Source organism: Rattus rattus, chromosome 5 (genome assembly GCF_011064425.1).
Source record: "Rattus rattus isolate New Zealand chromosome 5, Rrattus_CSIRO_v1, whole genome shotgun sequence".
Classification (NCBI taxonomy): Eukaryota; Metazoa; Chordata; class Mammalia; order Rodentia; family Muridae; genus Rattus; species Rattus rattus.
In genome coordinates this window covers 134,685,504-134,705,552 of record NC_046158.1, presented here as the reverse complement: position 1 = coordinate 134,705,552, position 20,049 = coordinate 134,685,504, and the positions used below count along the sequence as shown (strand labels likewise).

Here is a 20,049-nt window from a genome sequence, read left to right as displayed (position 1 = left end):
TTAGCAGAAGAGAAAGTCTGTAAAAGCAGGGTTCTTCCGTGGTTTTAGCTTCAAGCTTCTGCCTTGAATTCCTGCTCTGACTTTCCTCGGTTAAATAACTTGCTGAAGGTCGCAAAGCTAATAATTAACCACTCCGAAGTGTTTCCTCAGCACACAATATAGTGCCTTGAGGATGGTTGGCGTTCAATAAATACCCACACCGCACTCTTTAAAAATATAAAGGTAAACATTTTAACATAAAAAATATTCGCACGAGTGAAATTATTTCTTTAAAGTTTGCTCACGATCTCGGCAGAATTAAGTACAATATTTCTTCACTTCTTTTGCTTGATCAGAGGCGTAGCCCAAGTCTTTGCTAGAAGTTTGATATATCTCGCTTTCCGTCGTCCCGCCGCAGAGCTTTCTGGGAGTAGTAGTCTCAAGGTCTACGGGCTCCAGCAGCAGCTACGGCGCTCGCTCGTCGGAGGTACTACAGTGTGGCACGCAAGTCTTGAGGCTCTTCCGCATTGCCTGCGCGCCCGCCTCAGTTATCATGGCGGCTCCCTTGGCCCTGGTGCTTGTGGTGGCCGTGACCGTGAGGGCGGCCTTGTTTCGCTCCAGTTTGGCCGAGTTCATTTCCGAGAGGGTGGAGGTGGTGTCCCCATTGAGCTCTTGGAAGAGAGGTGAGGCCACTGACTACAGTAGGGCGGTCCGCGCTCTGCCTGCCTCAGTGAATTGGAGGTGGAGGAGGTGGACACAAGCGCGCGATTCTGTAGAGACTGACCCACGTCTGGGGTTCTTCACGAGCTGAAGGCGGAGCTTTGGTGTTGTGGATGGGGTGTGGAGGAGATGTGGAGTGTGTGAGCCCCATTACCCTAGGGATGGGTATCCGAGGGGGCGTGTCCCAGTATCCAGAGTCGGACGGCGGGATCCGGGGAAGGATGGATTTCGGAGGGTGCTGTGTGCATTGGGCTTTGTGAAGTATTAGCTTTTGGCATAATATTACAGGGAGTGTTCCACCGAGTAGCAGATAGAGGAGCGAACCAGTGCCTTTGTGAGAAAGGTAGCTGTGTACTTAAGTCATCTCAGCTCAATCTAGGACTCGTCGTGAAGTTTTTCTTAGTTTGCCTGTTAAATATATGTATGTATATGTATGCATGTATATTTTCTTCATGAAACCCTATTGCGTACTTTCACCTCAACAAGACACAGAGATTGGGCTAAAGGAGTCACAGGCCAGTAGAGGTGATGAACAGGTTTCTGTAGTCATTTTCCTTGGTGTCTGACTCTGAGTAAACTGCCTTCCCTTTTCTAGAATGAACGAATGAGGACTAGAGTTAGGAAAAGATTGGGGAAAAAAAAGGAGTTTCAGGTTGCAAAGGCTCAAGAAATACCTGAGGTTGTGAACTATCCAGAGCAGAAAAAGATGTGGGTTAGGTTGGAGCTACAGTTTGTTTAATTTTTTTTAGTCATTATTACGTGTGTGTGTGTGTGTGTGTGTGTGTGTGTGTGTGTGTGTGTGTGTGTGTGTTTGTGCTTGTGTGTGTTCAGAAGCCAAAGGAGGATGCCTGGTGCCTTTCTGTATTACTCTACCTTTTATTTCCTGAGACAGGATCTGCTTGAACTTGAATCTATTTTAATTGGGCTGTTTGGCTGAGAGCCCCAGGGTTTCTGCCGGTCTCTACCCCTACAGTCCTCCCAATCTAGAGTCACAGGCATCTCTGGCTTTTGCTTTTTGACGGGGTGCTGGGCATTTGGATTCAGATCTTCCTGTTTGCACTATGAGTGCTCTTACCCACTGAACCACCTGTCCAGGTCAAGTTTAAGTCTTTAAATAAAACAAGAACTTAAAGTACATTCTACATACGAGGCACATGTAAGCGTAGACAGAGGGCTTGGTGAATTTTTATGAATCGTGTATATACACATGGACAGCCAACACCTAGCTCAAAAACATCAACAGCCTAGAAGTCTGCTTTATGTAGCCTTACACTTTGCTTATTATTTGATTTTGAAACAGGATCTCTTCTTTAGCCCAGCATGTAATCAGATCCATGGTGATCAGCCTTTCAAGTGTTGGGATTGTAGTTGTGAGCCCCCACATCTAACTTTATCCTCAAACTTTAATGCCTATGTTTTGATATCACTTGCTGTCATCAACTAATCTTTTAACATTTATTTTTGTGAGCGCATGCATGTGCAGACACATGTGCTTGTGTGGAGGCCGGAGAGCACTTGTGGGAGTTGGCTGTCTTACGCTATGGCTTCACTCAAGTAAAGTTTCTTAAGTTTCTTAGTGTATGACCAGGAGTATAGTAAGCTTTTAAAATGTGTTTCCCCTCACCTAACCCTCATGATGATTCTTTGTGGTAGGGGGTAGTGTGCCCCCCATTTTACAGGCAATGAAAATGGGGCTATAAGAAGAATTGTCCAAGTTGAGTGTTGGTGAGTAGTAGTGGTGATTCTCGTGTGAGGTGATAGAACTTGGACTTGGTGTCTTTGTATAGAATTTGTCATTGAAATGAACTAAAGCTACTTACTTACCTACTCTTTCCTGGATACCAGAACACTCAAGGCACCACCAGCTCCTTCTTCCTCTATACTCTTAGAACCTCAGACATACCTGTAGTAAGACTTTCTCAGAACTGGGCATGGTGTCATGGGTTCTGTCATCTCAGCATCTGGGAGGCTGAGGCAGTAAGACCATGAGTTTAAAACCCCCTAAGCTCCCTATAGAATTCAAGGCCAGCAGAGTGAGACTCTCTTAAAAACAAAAACCAAGGGAGCTGGAGAGATGGCTTAGCAGTTAAGAGCACTGATTGCTTTTCCAGAGGATCCAGGTTCAATTCCCAGCAACCACATGGCAGCTCACAGCTGTCTGTAATGCCAGCTCCAGGGGATCTGATATCCTCACACAGATGTACATGCAGGTAAAACACAGATGCCCACAAAATAAAAATAAATATATCTTAAAAAAAACAAACAACACAACAAAACCTAGTTATTTCTCACCTTATATAAAAATTTGTTTATCTCTCTGGTCTTTAGTATTACGAGTTTCTTGAAGGACCGTGTCATTTATTCCTAAATTCCTTGGTGTGTACTTAGTTACTGTTGAACAGCATGGAGGGAATATGGAAAGGATAAACTGCTATTTACAGAGTAGATTGGGAGAGGAACTTAAAGATGAGGCAACGCTGTGTGTGATTTCTAGAGTAGTAGGAAGGATCTGAGCCTTTGCTGGCTTTGCCGTTTACTTTCTCTGTGACTTCTCATCTGCCAGACAGGACACTGCCTGAGAAAGTCCCTGTCAAACCACAATAAGCCAAAATACCAGTTCCAAAGCCCTGAGTCTGAGAACTAGAACAGTGTGACGGTGGCTGAGCTAACTAGGTGATCCAGAGAGGACAGGGCAGTGTTTGGATCGCTGTACTTAGGGTCATCATCAAGCCTGCAGAGAACTGGTAGTCATAAAGCATGTGGGCTTGTTTACAAAGTGTGAATTCGGGTTGGGATTTAGCTCAGTGGTAGGCGCTTGCCCTAGGAGGGTACAGGCCCTGGGTTCGGTCTAGCTCTGAAAAAAAAAAAATACAAAAGTGTAGTTACTAGTTTCATTTTTAAAGAGGATATGATATCCACTTGCATTTACAATTCTTTAACTGAGATAGCAGGCAATTTTGCTAGGCATGGTGTCTTGTAGTTGTTTTTTCCTTTGTGTGTGTGTATGTGTGTGTTCGTTCAAGACAGGGATTCTCTGTGTAGTCTTGGCTGTAATGGAACTCACTCAGTAGACCATGCTGGCTTGGAACTAAAAGATCCAGCAGCCTCTGCTTCCCATGTGCTAGGATTAAAGCTGTGCACCACCACTGCCTGCTGTGTCTCAGCGTTGTAATTATAGCATTTAGAGGCTGAGGAAGGAGATGCGTTAAGTGGTAGAGAAAAGATAGGCTACATAGTGAATTCAGACCAAGATAGGTTACAGAGTAAGACCTTGTCTCAAAACTGAACCAACAGGCAGGTGGTTGCATTAAAAACTTAATGCTTGACATTGAAAAACACTCAAGTAGGTACATGACATTTTGAGATTTTTGAGTCCCCAGCTCTTTGGATAAAGGCCTTGTAGCCTCATAGACTTTGATTGGCTGTGGTATGAGCTTATTTACTTATTTAGACGTTGTGTGTGTTCTGTGTGTGCACACAATGTGTGAGAAAGGATGCTTTTTGGTGGTGTGATAAAATACTGACCAAAACTAGCATGAGGAGGAAAGAGTTTCTTGGTTTGCAGGTTACATCATCAGGGAAAGCTGAGGTAGGAACTTGAAGCAGAAACTCACATGAGACCTTGGAAGAAAGCTGCTTACTAACCTGCCTCTCCTTGGCTTTCCTTTCCTGTCCAGCTCAGGCCTGCAGTGGTCTAGGGCATCCACCGTCAATTAGCAATTAAGAAAATACCCCCACAGAATACCCACAAATCAGTCTGGTGGAGGCAGTTTTTCAACTGAGATTCCCTCTTCTTCTAGATCTGGATATATTGTCAGTGGTAGATTAAAGGCACTATGATTATGAAGCCCTGAGTTCTATGCCAACACAGCAAAAAACCAGCCACCAACCAAACTCCACCCTATTCCAAAATATTAATTAGGTAATAATCTCCTGGGGGAAGGAAGGAATATTACAGTTAGTACATATCTGTGATTTCCACTTGTGGAGGCCTATACAAAGAGTTGCAAGTTTAAGAGATTTTTCCTGGTGGGGAGCTGGGGATTTAGCTCAGTGGTGGCTTACCAAGGCATAAGGCCCTGAGTTGGTCCCAGCTCGAAAAAAGAACAAAAAAAAAAAAAAAAAAAAATTTTCCTGGTCTCAAACAAAGATCTAAGAAAAGAGAGGAAAGAAAGAGAAGTATATTCAGTACCACTCCTCTGGTGTAGTTTATGAATTTTATTTTTTAAAAAATACACGAAAAAGAAAAGCTTAAAACTTATGAGTTCTTTGGGTTTTTTATTTACTTTTGTCTTTTAAAATATTTAATTGTTGTTGTTTGACTAAAACTAAGTCTTTGTAGCCTAAGCTGGCCTCCAACTCGTTATCAGGCCAAAATAACCTTGAACTCCTGACTTTCCTGCCTCTAGGATTACAAGAATATGTTACTCACAGCCAGGATGTACGTGTGTGTGTGTGTGTGTGTGTGTGTGTGTGTGTGTGTGTTTTGCTGGAGGTCAAACCTAGGTAATTGCCCATCTTAATCAAAGGCTCTACCACTGAACTATATCTCTAATTCTGAGTTTTTGCTTTTTTCTCTCAGTCTTTTGTTAAACTGGTTTTACCCAGCTGAGGCTACCTGAGACACTGTCTCACCACCACCACCTCCAAAAGAATAAAAAAAAAAAGAAACTAAAAATGTTCTAGCCTTTTAGTATTGGTGCATTGTTATCTATTGTTAGAATCTGGCAGCTTAATTAATTCTTTGGTTGTTGTTTCAAACAAGGACAATCGTCCATTATAAATATAAAATATTAAAATTTGATATTTTTGGGTTTCATAATGCCCTTCTTTACAAATCCTTGCTTCATTTTATATTCTTGTTTTATCATCTTCTACTTTTAAAAATTGTTAGTACCTAATGAAGCTCCTGTGTGGCTTTAAGCCCCAGGGCACAAACTCGTCAAGGAAAAGCCTTAATTCTTTGCTCCTCTAGCATCAGCCCCCTGGACAGCAAGCTTCCCTTCTGACCTTAGAACTTTGCGAAGCCCAGCCGCGCAGTGTGTCACGATGGCAGCACTCCCGGCTGCTCATGGACTTGATGTCAATTGAAACTTAATGGGGTGGGCAGTTGGACGAGAAACCCTGGTTCTTCTCTAAGTGGCAGTGCCTCACACTAGCTCTGCCAGTTCACCTGGTTGACGTTTGTCAAGGTTGATCCTGCGTCTTTCTGTACTTGCTGATGCTCTATGGCTGGATGTGGCCATCCATGGCTGTGGCTCACGTGCTATGACGTTTCAGGCTCTTCCTTGGCAAGGTGGTAGTAATGGAAAGGAAAGCTCCTTTGAAAGAATCAGTGTGGGCCTCAGAATGTCTCAGTGGGTAAAGATGAAGGAAAGAACTGACAGACTTAGATGCACAGACAGACAGACAGACAGACACACACACACACACACACACACATACATACATATGCACAGACATGGGGGGCAAGGGGAGAGGTCGAGGTCGGTGGGCAGGGAGAAAGACATACAGAGTAAATAAATATAATAAAAGAACACTTTAAAAAGAAAAAGTGGAAATTGAGTGTTCATAAGAGTAGTTCTTCCTCCTGCTAACCTTGAACTCAGAGATCCCAATGTCTCTGCCTCCTGAGTGTTAGGGTTACAGGTCGTCTGGCTATGCCTCTGATTTTTGTTGTTGTTGTTGTTGTTGTTTTTGTTTGTTTGCTTGTTTTTGAGACGGGGTCTCACTATATAACTCTGGGTGTCCTGGAACTCATTGTGTAGACCAGGATGACCTTAGACTCATAGAGATCCACCTGCCTCTGCTTCACAAGTGCACTGATCATTTTTTGGTTTTAGTTTAGTTTAGTTTAGTTTAGTTTAGTTTAGTTTAGTTTAGCTTAGTTTAGCTTAGTTTAGCTTAGTTTAGTTTAGTTTTGGATTCAGGTCTCACTATAGCCCAAGCTGGCCTGGAATTCCATAAACAGACCAGGCAGCCTAGAACCTTTAATAATCTTGCCTCTGCCTCCCATGTGCTAGGATTACAGGTGCGAGCTACCATGCTCAGCCTGATTATTCTTTTAAACATCGAATGAATCATTAATAGAGTCTGAAGAGAATTCTGACAGTCTTCTAGCTGAGATGGGAAATACACACTGTAGACCCTGAGGAAGTTTTCATACATGCTACCAACTCTTCTAAAGGACATCCTTTAATTGGAGATGGCCTACAGTTTCAGAGGTTTAGTCCATTATCATCATGGCAGGAAGCATGGCAGTGTGCAGGCAAACATGGTGCTGGAGAAGCCAAGAGTTCTACACCTTCATCTGAAGGCAGACAGGAGACTGTCTTCTGCAGGCAGCCAGGCGGAAGGTCTCTTTCCACACCAGGCAGAGCTTGAGCATAGAGACCTCAAAGCCCACCCCCACAGTGACACACTTTCTCTAACAAGGTCACACCCCCTAATAGTGCCAGCTCCTGTGGGGCCAAGCTCATTCAGACCACCACAATACTCACACAAGTTTCCTGATGTACAGTATCAAGCAAAGCAAAAATCACCAAAGGATTGGTTTTCCTTGCTGTGGTGAGATGCCTTTGGCTTAGGCTGAGGAAGTCTTGTGAAGTGGCCTCTCCTTGGGTCTCCAGTAAAGCTGCTAGTGAGAGTTTAATAGCTGTCTTACAGAGCAACCCCTACAGTGCTCCTTAAAGGAGTTTTCTTTCTGTACTAGAACAAAGGACTGGTTACAATTGTCTCTGTAAACATTTATATATTAATTCACTGGTCTGTGTGTGGATGTGCATGTGCACATACATGCACCTGTAAAGATAACTGGGTGGGAGTTGGCCCTCTTCTTCCACCATGTGGATTCCTAGAATTAAATCCAGGTCATCTGGCTTAGCAACAAGAGCCTTTACCTGATGAGGTGTCTAGCTAGCCCTGGTTAAAATTGTCTTGCACGGGCAGGATAGATGGCTTGTAGGTTGAGAGCACTGGCTGGTCTTCCAGTAGACCCAAGTTCAATTCCCGGCATCCACATGACAGCTCACAACTGTCTGTAATTCCTGTTCCATGGGATCTCTCTACTTTAGGATCTGATAATGATTGAACCCAGGTCATTAATTTTGGCAGCAATCACCTAATCACTAGAGCCATTTTGCCAACCCTCAAAAGAGGTACAAAGGTGCTAGAGAGATGGCTCATCAGTTCAGGGTCTTTATTGGTCTGTCTGAGTACTGGGATTTGGATCCCAGCACCTATATCAGGTTGTTCACAAACACCAGTAACTCCAGCTTGGAGAGATCTGACAACCTCTTCTGGCTTCCATAGGTATTTACACACACACACACACACACATACACACACACACACACAGTTGCAAAAATATGTAAAGTTTCTGTTTATACTTTACCCAGTGTTACTGTAATGTAGTGGGTTCCATCAGTCAGTGTTGTTAGTGGGTATATCTTATAAAAGTTGAGCCAGTTTTCACTGCCTGACGTCACCAAGGTCACTCTCATGAGGTCTGTCCACCGCAGCTGACATGCCCTACGTTAGCTGCCTCTTATCTGCTGGCAGCCCTCAGGGGCAACTCCTCTCCTAGTGCCAAAGACATCAAGAAAATACTAGACAGCATGGGCATCAAGGTGGGCGGTGACCAGCTCAACAAGGTCGCCAGTGAGCCGAGTGGAAAGACATCGAGGATGCCATCGCTCAGGGTGTTGGCAAGCTGGCCAGTGTGCCTGCTGGTGGGGCTGTGGCTGTTTCTGCTGCCCCGGCTCTGCAGCTCCTGCTGCCCCCGGCTCTGCAGCTCCTGCTGCTGCTTCTGCCCCACTGCAACAGAGGAGAAGGAGGAATCCGAGGTGTCGGGTGACAATATGGGATTTGGCTTGTTTGATTAAATTCCTGCCCCCCCCCCAAATAAAGCCTTTTTAGTATATGTTGGGGGGGGGGAGCTGGTCGCAGCGCAGTGGTGGCAGTGGTGGTGCATGCCGTTAGTCCCAGCATTCAGGGGGCAGAAGTGTGTGGATCTCTAAGGTTGAGGCAAGCCTGGTCTAGAATGAGTTCCAGGACAGCCAAGGCTACACAAAGAAACCTTGAAAAACAGAAAACAAAACAAGTAAAGGAATTGTACTGCTTCCTTGTTGTTGTCCAGTTTCTGGCCTTAAGTTCAGTCCATGACCTCGTTTTGCATTTGCTATTATGTCTCCTTAGTGACTACCGATCTGGGACATGTCCTTTAATCTTTCAAGATTTCCTTCAGTCTGGGTTGTCTGATGTTTCCGATGGTTAGGCGGAGGGTATGGTTTTGCTTGTTTTCCTCATTGTACTGCATGAGAACTACAGAAATGTTCTTGTCACCACATCAGTGAATCATGAGCCACTTGATAATTAATACAGCTAGCATATTGATGATCTTTTATGGATCACCTGATTAAGCAGGTACTATAAGGTCTAGATGAAATTATTACTTTTCCCTTGCAAATACTTTGTTTTTCATACTTTTGCCCACTGACTTGAGCAACCACTAATGATGGTTTCCTTTGTAAACCATTCTGTGGGTCAGCCAAGTGATGGCTTCCTGCCCCATTCTTCATGCTTTACCCTTTTTGTCCCATGTTGAGCTCAGATCCCTCACTCGCTTTGCTCGTTGCCCTGCTGCTGCACCACATGTGGCCTTCCTACACTTGCCGCTGAGCAGTCCGTAGAGGACAGTGTCTTAGTTAGGGTTTTACTGCTGTGACAGATACCATGACCAAGGCAACTCTCATAAAGACATTTAATTGGGGCTGGCTTCAAGGTTCAGAGGGTCAGTCCATAATCAAGGCTGGAGCTTGGTAGCGTCCAGTCAGATGTGGGCTGGGCAGTTCCACCTCTTGCTCCAAAGGCACCTAGCAGAAGGCCGGGCTCCAGGCAGCTAGGATGAGGGTATTAAAGCCCACGCCCACAGTGACACACCTACTTCAACAAGGCCACACCTCCTAATGGTGCCACTCCCAGGGCTGAGCATAGACAAACTGTCACAGAGAACATTTCTTTTTCTTCCACCTATTTATTTGCAACATAGTTTTAATGCTTAGTATATCAGTAGATACATATTGTGTATTTAAATACATCTCCATTAATCAACATTGAGATTATTTTCAAGTTTTTATTAAGAGGGCCTGGAGAGATGGCTAATCAGTTAAAAGCACCGGCTGCTCTTCCAGAGGAGCCCAGTTCTATTCCTGGCACCCACTCAATGGCTCACGACCATCTGTAACTCAGTTCTAGATCTGATGCCTTCTTCTGGCCTCCTCAGGACCAGGCACATATGTGGTGCACAGATGTACACACAAGCAAAACACTCATACATAGGAAATAAAGAAAACAATTATTACTCTGAGAGCTGTACTGAATATTTTATCAGGGCCTTGATCAGTTATTTTCTAAGATAATCTACCTTAAGATTTATCATCTGGGGCCAGGTATGGTAGGCAGGTAGGTGGGTCTTTTATCCCAGCATTGGGGAGGCAGAGACAAGTAGATCTCTGTTGAGTTCAAGGCTAGCCTGGTCTATGTAGAGAGTTGTGAGCCAGCTAAAGCTACATAGTGAAACTTTGTATAAAACCCAAAACTATCATTTTGTTTGGGTGATATAGCTCAGCAGTGGAATATTTGCCTAGCATGTACAAGTTTCCAAGTTCAGTCCATAGCACCGAACCAAACCAAAAACCCCTCACACTCCCCTCCCCCAAAAAAACCCACCAACAACAAAACAAATATTTTAAGCTGGTCATGGTGGTACGTGCCTGCAATCCTAGTACTGCAAACCTAGGTGGAGGCAGGAGAGTTAAAAAGTTTAAGGTGATTCTTGGCTCAATAGGAAGTTTGAGGCCAGACTGAGCTCTTTCTCGCAGATTAGCTAAAGAGCTCAACAAGCAAACAGAAGTGTCAGCGGGGCTGATGGCTTGCTCTCATGCCAACACTTTGGTAGGGATGGGGTGCTGAGGCAGGTGGCACGAGAGAGTGACTGCCTACTTCACTAGCCTGGACAACATGCTTTTTTTTTTTTTTTTTTTAATTCTTTTTTTCGGAGCTGGGGACCGAACCCAGGGCCTTGCGCTTCCTAGGCAAGCACTCTACCACTGAGCCAAATCCCCAACCCCGACAACATGCTTTTTAAAGCCAACTGCTGATTTTATTAATTGTGCTTTGGAATAGGGCAGAATATACGTAAACAATATGCTTTAGAGTCGATGGAGGTTACAAGAAGGGAGAAGTGTATGTTTTTTTTTTTAAAGAGAATTTATTTAACTTAATGTTTTATATGTATGTATGTATGTATGTATGTATGTATGTATGTATGTATGTATATCTGCAAGCAAATGTGTGCATGTCAAATGCAGAGGCCAGAGAGGGCCTTTGGGCAGTTGTGAGCTGCCCAGCATGGGTGCTGGAAATTGAACTGAGGAGCAAGAGTAGTATGCACTCTTAATTTCCAAGTTATTCCTCCAAACTCAGAGGTTTACAGTTCTGTATAAAACTTTCTCATAATGAGGATTGCCCAGGGTGGAAAGGACTGCTTTGTATGGGAGAATTGTTCATTATTGAAAAGTAAGTGTGTGCGTGTGTGTGTGTGTGTGTGTGTGTGTGTATGTATGTATGTGATATTCTTTGAGAATTTTATATATGTGTACAGTGAGTGATATTCTTTGAGAATTTCATATATGTGTACAGTCTTGAAAATTTTTTCAAATCAAGGACCTTAGCCACTTGCTTGAACTGAGGTAAGGGGATTAGAAAAATTCAGGCATTTCTTGGTCCTAGGAATATCTAACACTTTATGACCATTTGCTGATGTCTCTAAATCGGAGTGAACTTGTCTTTCTTCCCTTTCAGTGGTTGAAGGCCTTGCACTGTTGGATCTGGGAGTATCTCCGTATTCTGGAGCAGTATTTCATGAAGTAAGTATGTGCTTTCTTTCCTGGCACTGAGAGTCGTTCATAGTCATGGATACTGTCGTAGGATTTTATTGCTGTGAACTGACACCATGATCAGTGCAAGTTTTATAAAGGACAACATTTAATTGGGGCTGGCTTATAGGTTCAGAGGTTCAGTTCATTCTCATCAAGGTGGGAGCATGGCAGCATCCAGGCAGGCATGGTGCAGGAGGAGCTGTTCCACATCTTCATCTGAAGGAAGCCAGGAACAGACTGAGCATCCTCAGGCAGCTAAGAGGAGGGTCTCCACAGTGACACACTTCCTCCAACAAGGCCACGCCTTCTAATAGTGCTACTTCCTGGGCCAAGCATATACAAACCATCACAGATACCAAAGCCTGAACTCTGTTTGATAGAGATATTTAAAAAGATCTTTTGGAGAGGAATAGCCTTTTGTAAAAGAATTACAGGGAAAATGATCCAGGTTAGGATTTTAAAAACTTCAGAGAGAGACAGAGACAGAGACAAGGAGACTATGTGTGTGTGCGTGCATGCTTGTGTGTGTATAGCTTGTAGGAGTCGTGGTCTCAAGTTTTTGAGGTATGGTCTCCACATGCCAGTCTGGCTGACGGTGAAGCTTCTGAGTAGGGGTCCTGTCAGAAGTGCTGAGATCCCAGATGCAACCAGCTTTCTGTAGGTTCTGGAGACCAAATGGAGACGTCTATAGAAATTATTTCTTTTAATTGCAAATTTTAAGTAGCTCTCATTCGTGAATCGCTGTATGCTAAGTGACATGTGACTGGTTTTTTGAAATTCTTGCCCATGAAAGCTGTAACTTTGGTTTCTTAAAGAGCCCACTAAAGGTTGTTCAAGCCATAAAATTGGTTCCTTTTTTTGTTGTTGTTGTTTTGTTTTTTTGGTTTTTTGTTTTTCGTTTTTGTATTTTGAAACAGGATTTTTCTGTGTAGCCCTGGCTGTCCTAGAATTCCCTTCTGTAAACTAAGCTGACCTCAAACTCAAGAGATCTGCCTGCTTCTGCCTCCCAATTTCTAGGATTAAAGGTGTGAACCACCACTGCCCGCCTCATAAAACTAACTATAAAAACAAGCTAGGCACGGAGGCTCCCACTGTAATCTCAGCTTTCCAGGGGCCACGGCAGGGGGACTGGCATGAATTTGGGGCCTTCCCAGGCCTGGGCTATATGAAACTCTTATCTCAAAACGGCAAAACTATAAAACTGCTCTTTGTTGAGTTATCATCCCTGTCTCTTGGATTTCTGCCAGACACACCTTTCTTGTTCAGTTTTTCCTGGTTCAGTCTTGCTCATTTACTCCTTACTCCGCAGTTGGGCACATTTTTCTAAAACATGAATCTGAATTTGTCACTGTTAGGCTTGGCACCTGTTCTTGCCACTAATCTCCAGCTTAAAATCCAGATACTTAGAGGAGCATTGAAAGCTCTCACCGAGTTTCTTCCTGATCCTTTTTTCTTTCCTTTCTTCCTTCCTTCCTTCCTTCTCTCTTTTTTTTTTTTTTTTGGTTCTTTTTTTTTTTTTTTTTTTTTTTTTCGGAGCTGGGGACCAACCCAGGGCCCTTGGCTTCCCTAGGCAAGCGCTCTACCACTGAGCTAAATCCCCAACCCCTCCCTTCCTTCTCTTAAGCAGGTAGTCAGTTACTGGGTATATATGCTTGACATCCACATAGTAGCCTGCTAGCCGCAAGGACCAGTGTGCTGTGGGCTTCAGGCGTGTTTAAGGCATGACAAGCTTTCAGTGCTACTGTACTGAAGTCCTCTTGTCTGATCCTCCGTGCTCGTCTGCTGTCTTCTAGAGAGCCATTCTTTCCCCTTTCCTGTGTGTGCTTGGCCTATTAGATTCTGCCTCCTCCAGAAAACCATCCAGCCTCACTTTAGACTCAGTTAAATGCTCCTACTTTATCACCCAAGGAAGCTTGTCCCTTCCATGGCGCATAGCCCACTCTTATTTTGAAGGCAGGGTTTTTCTATGTAGCCTTAAGTGTCCTGGAACTCATTCAGTTGACCAGGCTGACCTAGAACTCCAGAGGCCCACCTTGCTCTGCCTCCTGAGTGCTGAGATTAGAGGTGTACGTCACCCACCATTGCTGGCTCATATCCCATTCTTGAAGTTACCTCTAACATGCCAGGTGTGGTGGCACACGCCTTTCCTCCAAGCACTCGGGAGGCAGAAGCAAGTAGATCTCTGTTCTACGTAGGGAGCTGAGGTCAGCCAGGGCTACATATTGAAACCTTGTCTAAAAAAGAAGCCAAAATTACCTTTATACTTATTTTTTTCTCCTCAAAACTGGTACACCTGTTCATCACTGACTCCTGGCGCCTGCCTCAGTGTCTGCATTCTCACACCTGTCCCCACTTCCTCTCTTCTGCCTTTAGAGACGCTTGTACTTACCAAAGGCCAGTTCTTCCTAGGTTTCAGGGATACAAAGTAAGACACAGACAGACACTGCTTTATAATACTTGCCTGTCAGTTACTCTGCCTGTCTGTTTTCCCTTTCTCCCTGTCCCCTTTACACCCTTTTCTTTTGAGACAGAATCTCACAAAGCTCAGGTCGGCCTCTATAGGTGGAGGTGCTTTTGAATTCCTGGTCGTCTCACTGCTGCCTCCCCGCTGCTGGGTTTATATGCACTTGACTTTTTGAGATGTACTTATTTTAGGTTTATGGGTGTCTTGTCTGCATGTATGTCTTAGGTACCACCTATGTACAGCTTCCACAGAGGCCAGAAGAGGGCATTGGATCCTCTGGAACAGGACTTAGAGACAGTCGTTAGCTATAGTGTAGGTGATGGAAATTGAACCTGAACCCTTTGGAAGTCATCTCTGCAGTCCACATGCTTATTGCCTATAGTTCTTAAATAAACAACAGACTCAGAGAAAAGAATATTATCAGAAATGACAGAGTTCATATCAGAGTGGCAGGATGGGTTTTTCAGGAAGAGTAGTTGCAGCTCTCTATGTACCAATTACAGCTTTAAACCATAATAGGTGAAGACTGATAGACCAGGCAGGGGAGACAGTTCAGTCAGTACAGATGCTAGCACTGCAAGCCTTAGGATTTGACTCCGAGCTCTGGAAACCACATAAAAAGCCAGATGGGATTCACGTATCTTTAATCCCAGCACTTCCACAACTAGATAAGGCACAGAGACAGGAGACTCACCTGGAACCTGATGGGTCAGCTGACGTGGAGTACGTGACATAGCAGTATAAACAAAAAGGGACCCCTGCCTCACTAAGGTGGGAGAGGACAGCTGATTCCCAAACGTTTTCCTGTGATCTCCCAATGTGTGCTATGGTGTGCACCTCCCCACCCCCACACTCAAAAGAAAAAAGACTCATATAAATAAATAAGTCCCTAATTAGAGTCGGAGATTTCAGTACTCCTGTTACAGCTGAGACAGCAGGTGGAAAACTAGCAAGAATATTGGAAAGGTGGTTGGTTTTTAAAGATGTGTCTGTTCTTTTTTTTTTTTTTTTTTTTTCTTTTTTTCGGAGCTGGGGACCGAACTCAGGGCCTTATGCTTGCTAGGCAAGTGCTCTACCAGATGTGTCTGTTCTTAATTTCTGTGCATGAGTGTTTTGCCCGCATGTATGTATGTGCATCATGTGTGTGCCTGGTGTCCTCAGAGGTCAGAAGATGGCATTGGACCCCTTGGATTTGTGGATTGTTAGGAACCACCGTATAGGTGCTTTGAGTTGAACCTAGGTTCCCTGCAGGAGCTAGTGCTCAAAACCACTGAGCCATGTCTCTGGCCTCAAGAATATAGAAATTCTGAATAATGATGTCAGCAGGTTGATCTAGAACGCCATTTAATAACATCTCAGTGCATCTTAAGTGTATGTAGAACATTTGCCCCAGAGACTATGTTCTGTCCATAAAAGAAGGTTCAGTGTATTTGTCACTTAGAGATTCACTTTTGCTGACTGCAGAAGAATTAAAGAATTAACATTAGGAAGATATGTGGAAAATCCCCCAAATCTTTGGACACTAAATAACTCATGAATCAAAGAAGAAATCAGAAGGGAAATCAGTATCTTTGAAGTTAATGAAAGAGAAAACCTTAGTTTGTGATATATGTAGAATGTCACAAAGTAGGACTTAGGGGAAAAATCTCTGGTCACTCAAATTGATATACAATATAAAATCAGATCACATTCAATATGTGCTTCTTTATTCCAGTTTGATGTTCTCAAAAAGCCTATCAGCAGAATGGCTGGCTTCCACAGTTAGCTAGCACGTGTGTGTCAGTTTAATTACACACCAAACCAGAATAAAAAAGCACATATTGAATGCAATCTGTCTTTATGTTCTATATCAATTTGAGTGACCATAAAATTTCCTTTAAGTACCTGCTGAATTACAGATAATTTTTAGCAGCTATATGAGTCCTGGAAGCTGAATCTCTGTCCTCTGGAAGAGCAGCCAGTATTCTTAACTGCTGAGCCATCTCTCCATCTTCTGAAATAGATCATTTCCCCAGTTTGTATCAGAGGAAAACAACTTGGGTAAAGGCCACACAGGTCCAACTTGTTACAAAAGCTATGGGTTTAAATCCAGATCCAACTCTAAAGCTCCCTTCTTTCACCTTGTTCTCATTTACTGAAATGTCTATCAGTGATCACCACAGTGTTGTGCCCTCTCCTTCCCATGAGATAGGGCCTTGTTCATAGTTCAGGCTGTGCTCAGCCTCCCCCTGTAGCCTGGGCTGGTCTCAGCTTCTCAAATGCTATCGGTGTTATAGATGTGAGTCACTATTCCTGACTCAGATATATCTGTAGCTTTTTTCTACCTTTCTACATCCTTAGCCCGCTCTGTAGTGTTATGAAGCACATTTTTGCGTGCAGTCAGGAGGTGGCAGGAATAGATGCTTCTGAGTCACCACACTAAAACCCAACTGTGCATTTCCTTTCTGGTTCTGATGGTCTAGTGAGCTAGCTTATAGTGGGCCAGCTGAGTTGGCAAGGACAAGAAGAAGGAAGAAGAAATGCCAGACTGTTTGTGTAAAGGCCTCGGAAACACCAAGATCATCCAAACTGAGCAGAGTTCACACAGTGAGGCTCAAGGGTGGAAGGATGGCTTAGTGGTTGGTGTTCTTACCTAATTGGAATGTTAGCGCTCCCGTGAAGCAGCTCACAACTGCCTGTAAACTCAGCTACAGGGGACACGGCACCCTCATCTGGCCTTCTCTGGCACCAGCATGCAAGTATAGACATACAGACAAAGACATGTACAGTACACACGTGCGCGCGCACACACTACACACACATAAAAATAATAACGTTAAATAAAAAAATAGTGTGACTAGGGCTGGTGATGTAGTTGGTAGAGTACTTGCCTAGGATACTTCAAACTCTGGCCTCAGTCCCAAAAATCTCATAAACCTGGTGTGGTACTGCCTGTATATAACTCAGGAGGTGGCGGTGAGAACACCAGAGGTCAGAGGTTATCCTTGGCTGTCAGCGTGGCAAAGCAGAAAAGTAGGACCAGAGCCTGTAACCATAACATTGGGAAGATGGTGGCATCGTGGTCAGAAATTCAGTAATGGAGCTGAGGCCGGCCTTTGCTGTATTAGACTCTGTCACGAAGGTTCAGAGCCAAGCCAAAAGCAACCCACAGGAAAATAATTGTTACGTTCTTTTTAAAGAAATGCACCTCAGAGCTAGGGGAATCTAGGATGCGTCTTAGTGGTGGAGCGCGTTCGTATCACATTTCCTCCTTAGCACCACGAAAAACCAAAACAGTCACTTATCTGCCCATCACCAAAATCACCATAAAAGAAAGCGCATCTCAAATAAAAGGACACAGAAAAATAAAGAGATTGAAAAAGCTTGGTCTTGGGCCGTAGCTCAGTCAGTAGAATACATTCCTGTGGGTACGAAGCCCACAGCCCTAGGTTTAGTCCCTGGCACTCACAAACCCAGGCTGAGGGCACACATCTACAGCCCAGCATAGAAGAGGAGGTAGGAGGATCAGGAGCCGGACATGGTCTTCGGCTACCTAGTGTAAGTTTGAGGGTAGTTTGTACTATATGAGAGCCTGTTTCTTAAACTCAAAAAGCAAAAGGAAGGAAGGAAGGAAAGGAAGGAGTGTGTCATGCAAGTAATAGCTTGACGAGTTATTGTAGTTTATTACTCAGATGATTTTTTTAAATTTATTTTATGTATATGAATACTCTGTCTTCAGACGCACCAGAAGAGGGCATCAGATCCCATTACAGATGGTTGTGAGCCACTATGTGGTTGCTGGGAATTGTACAAAGGACCTCAGAAAGAGCAGACAGAGCTCTTAACCACTGAGCCATCTCTCCAGCCCTCAGATGATTTTTAAAGCTAAAAACATAACAAACAAACAAAAAAACCACTTTACTAGACATGAAGAGGATTATCTTATAATGATATAAAAGTTGCTCTACCCAGGGGATAGTTATTCTACACAGAACTGCATCAAAGTCACAGCTTCAGACTCTGCAAAGCACTGGTGGGAATGTAGCTCAGGTGGTAGAGTGCTTGTCTAGCATGCATGAATCCTTGGGTTCAGTGCATAGCGTTGAATAAAACTGGGAGTGGTGGCACCCACTTGGAATCCTAGCACTTTGGAGGAATGTCAGAAGTTCAGGCTCATCTTCAGCACATAGTGAGTTCGAGGCTAACCTGGGCTATGTAAGACCCTATCTTATCAGTTTTGTTTTTTTGATTTTTTTTTTTTTTTTGGAACTGGGGACAGAACCCAGGGCCTTGAGCTTGCTAGGCAAGTGCCCTGCCACTGAGCTAAATACCCAACCCCCCAAAAAAAAAAAAAAAAACCACAAAACTTAATGAGATGGAAATTTAGATGAAAAGGTACATAAATGTCTAGAAAATACTACTTACCAAGATTAATAAAGCAGGTCAGAATAATGTTTACTACATGAGAGAAATTGAATCCACAATTTAAGTCTCTCAAATAAAACAAAAAAGAACAGAACCTTGTGAAGCCAGTCTTGGGGGTACACATGTAACCCCTGTCCTTGGCAGGCCAAAGCAAGAGCATTGGGAGAGAGCTCAGAGCGTCATTGGTCACATAGTATGTTCAAGGCCAGTTTGGCCTGCATGAGATCTTGTCTTAAACACCATCTAAAAATAAAGGAAAAGCAGTGGGCCAAGATTAGTGAGTGACTTTTTCTCAAGACCTTTTCCTCTTGAGACAGATTTCTGTAGTGTAGCCCAGGTTGGTCTTGAATTTTTCACCCTACTTCAACCTAAGTGCTGGGATTACAGCAAGCTTCACATGTGGGTTTCTCCCTAAGTCTCCCAGGAAGAATTAACATTCGTTGTTGTTTGGTTTTGATACAGGATTTCTCTATGTAGCCCTGGTTGTCCTGCAATGACAGGTGAATGTCTGTCCAATGACAGGCCTCATTTTATCTTGTACCTGCCTTCCCCTGTATGACATCCTACAGGACCTCGTGTAGCCCAGATTAGCATAGAACTTGCAATATAGCCAAGGCGACTGGAGCTTCTGATTCTCCTGCCCTCCTGGCCTCTGCACCTAAGTCCTGGGATTATAAGCACTCACCAGTGTACTGGGTTTTTGCAGTGCTGGAGACCAGCCCTGGGGCTTCATGTATCCTAAGCAAACATCTTACAGACTGAGTTACATCCTTAGCCCCTATTTACTTTGTCAGATAGGGTAAACTGAAGTGCCCAGGCTGGCCTTGAACTTCTCCTAGGTTCAGTCTGTCTTCTCACCTCAACTACCCGAGTATCTACTGCAGGAGTGAACCACCAAGCCAAGCATGGCAGGCAAATTTCTAACTAACATCAAGTTTTGTTATCTCCTCTATTCTGTTCTGTTGACAGTTTCAGCGATACCGTGTGATGCTAAGTTTTTCAGTTAGTACAGGATACTGTTGCAGGAAGAACCAGATTTTGATTTTTTTTTTTTTTTTTCGGAGCTGGGGACCGAACCCAGGGCCTTGCGCTTCCTAGGCAAGCGCTCTACCACTGAGCTAAATCCCCAACCCCAGAACCAGATTTTTTAGCTGAATAAATTTTTCCCCATCCCCAGTTTGGAAATGGATAAATTACATTAAGGTTTAACTTAACTTTTTTCATCTTTGTTTTTCTCCTACAGACTCCATTAATAATATACCTCTTTCATTTCCTAATTGACTATGCAGACTTGGTATTTATGGTAAGTATCTTCCCAGAGAAAATCAATATCTATATATACAGATTTGTATTTACAGTTTGTTTTTAAGAAAATGAAGAGCTGGGTGTGCTGGCACAGGCCTTTAATTGTAACACTTGGGAGGCAGAGGCATTTGAATCTTTGAGACCAGCCTGGTCATAGCAGATTCCAGGCCAGCCAGGATTGTACCATGAGACACTGGTCTATAAAGAAAAAAAAAATTGAAAGGTAAAACAGGAAGT

General features: G+C 43.7%; 1 protein-coding gene and 1 pseudogene across 3 annotated transcripts in view; both read left to right on the top strand.

The window, feature by feature from the left end:
* The first annotated feature begins 455 nt into the window (after positions 1-455).
* Pigu (phosphatidylinositol glycan anchor biosynthesis class U) overlaps positions 456-20,049 on the top strand; it is a 71,228-nt gene continuing 51,634 nt past the window's right edge. The window contains exons 1-3 of one of the 3 annotated variants that reach the window (XM_032904515.1): positions 456-662; positions 11,563-11,627; positions 19,751-19,810. In XM_032904515.1, the coding sequence (XP_032760406.1) occupies positions 533-662; positions 11,563-11,627; positions 19,751-19,810 (255 nt within the window). In that variant the 5' untranslated portion in view covers positions 456-532. Of the gene's footprint in view, positions 663-700; positions 804-4,499; positions 4,622-11,562; positions 11,628-19,750; positions 19,811-20,049 lie in introns of those variants that run through there. The other 2 variants (XM_032904516.1, XM_032904518.1) reach the window with 2 other exon arrangements.
* LOC116899981 lies at positions 861-8,582 on the top strand (annotated as a pseudogene).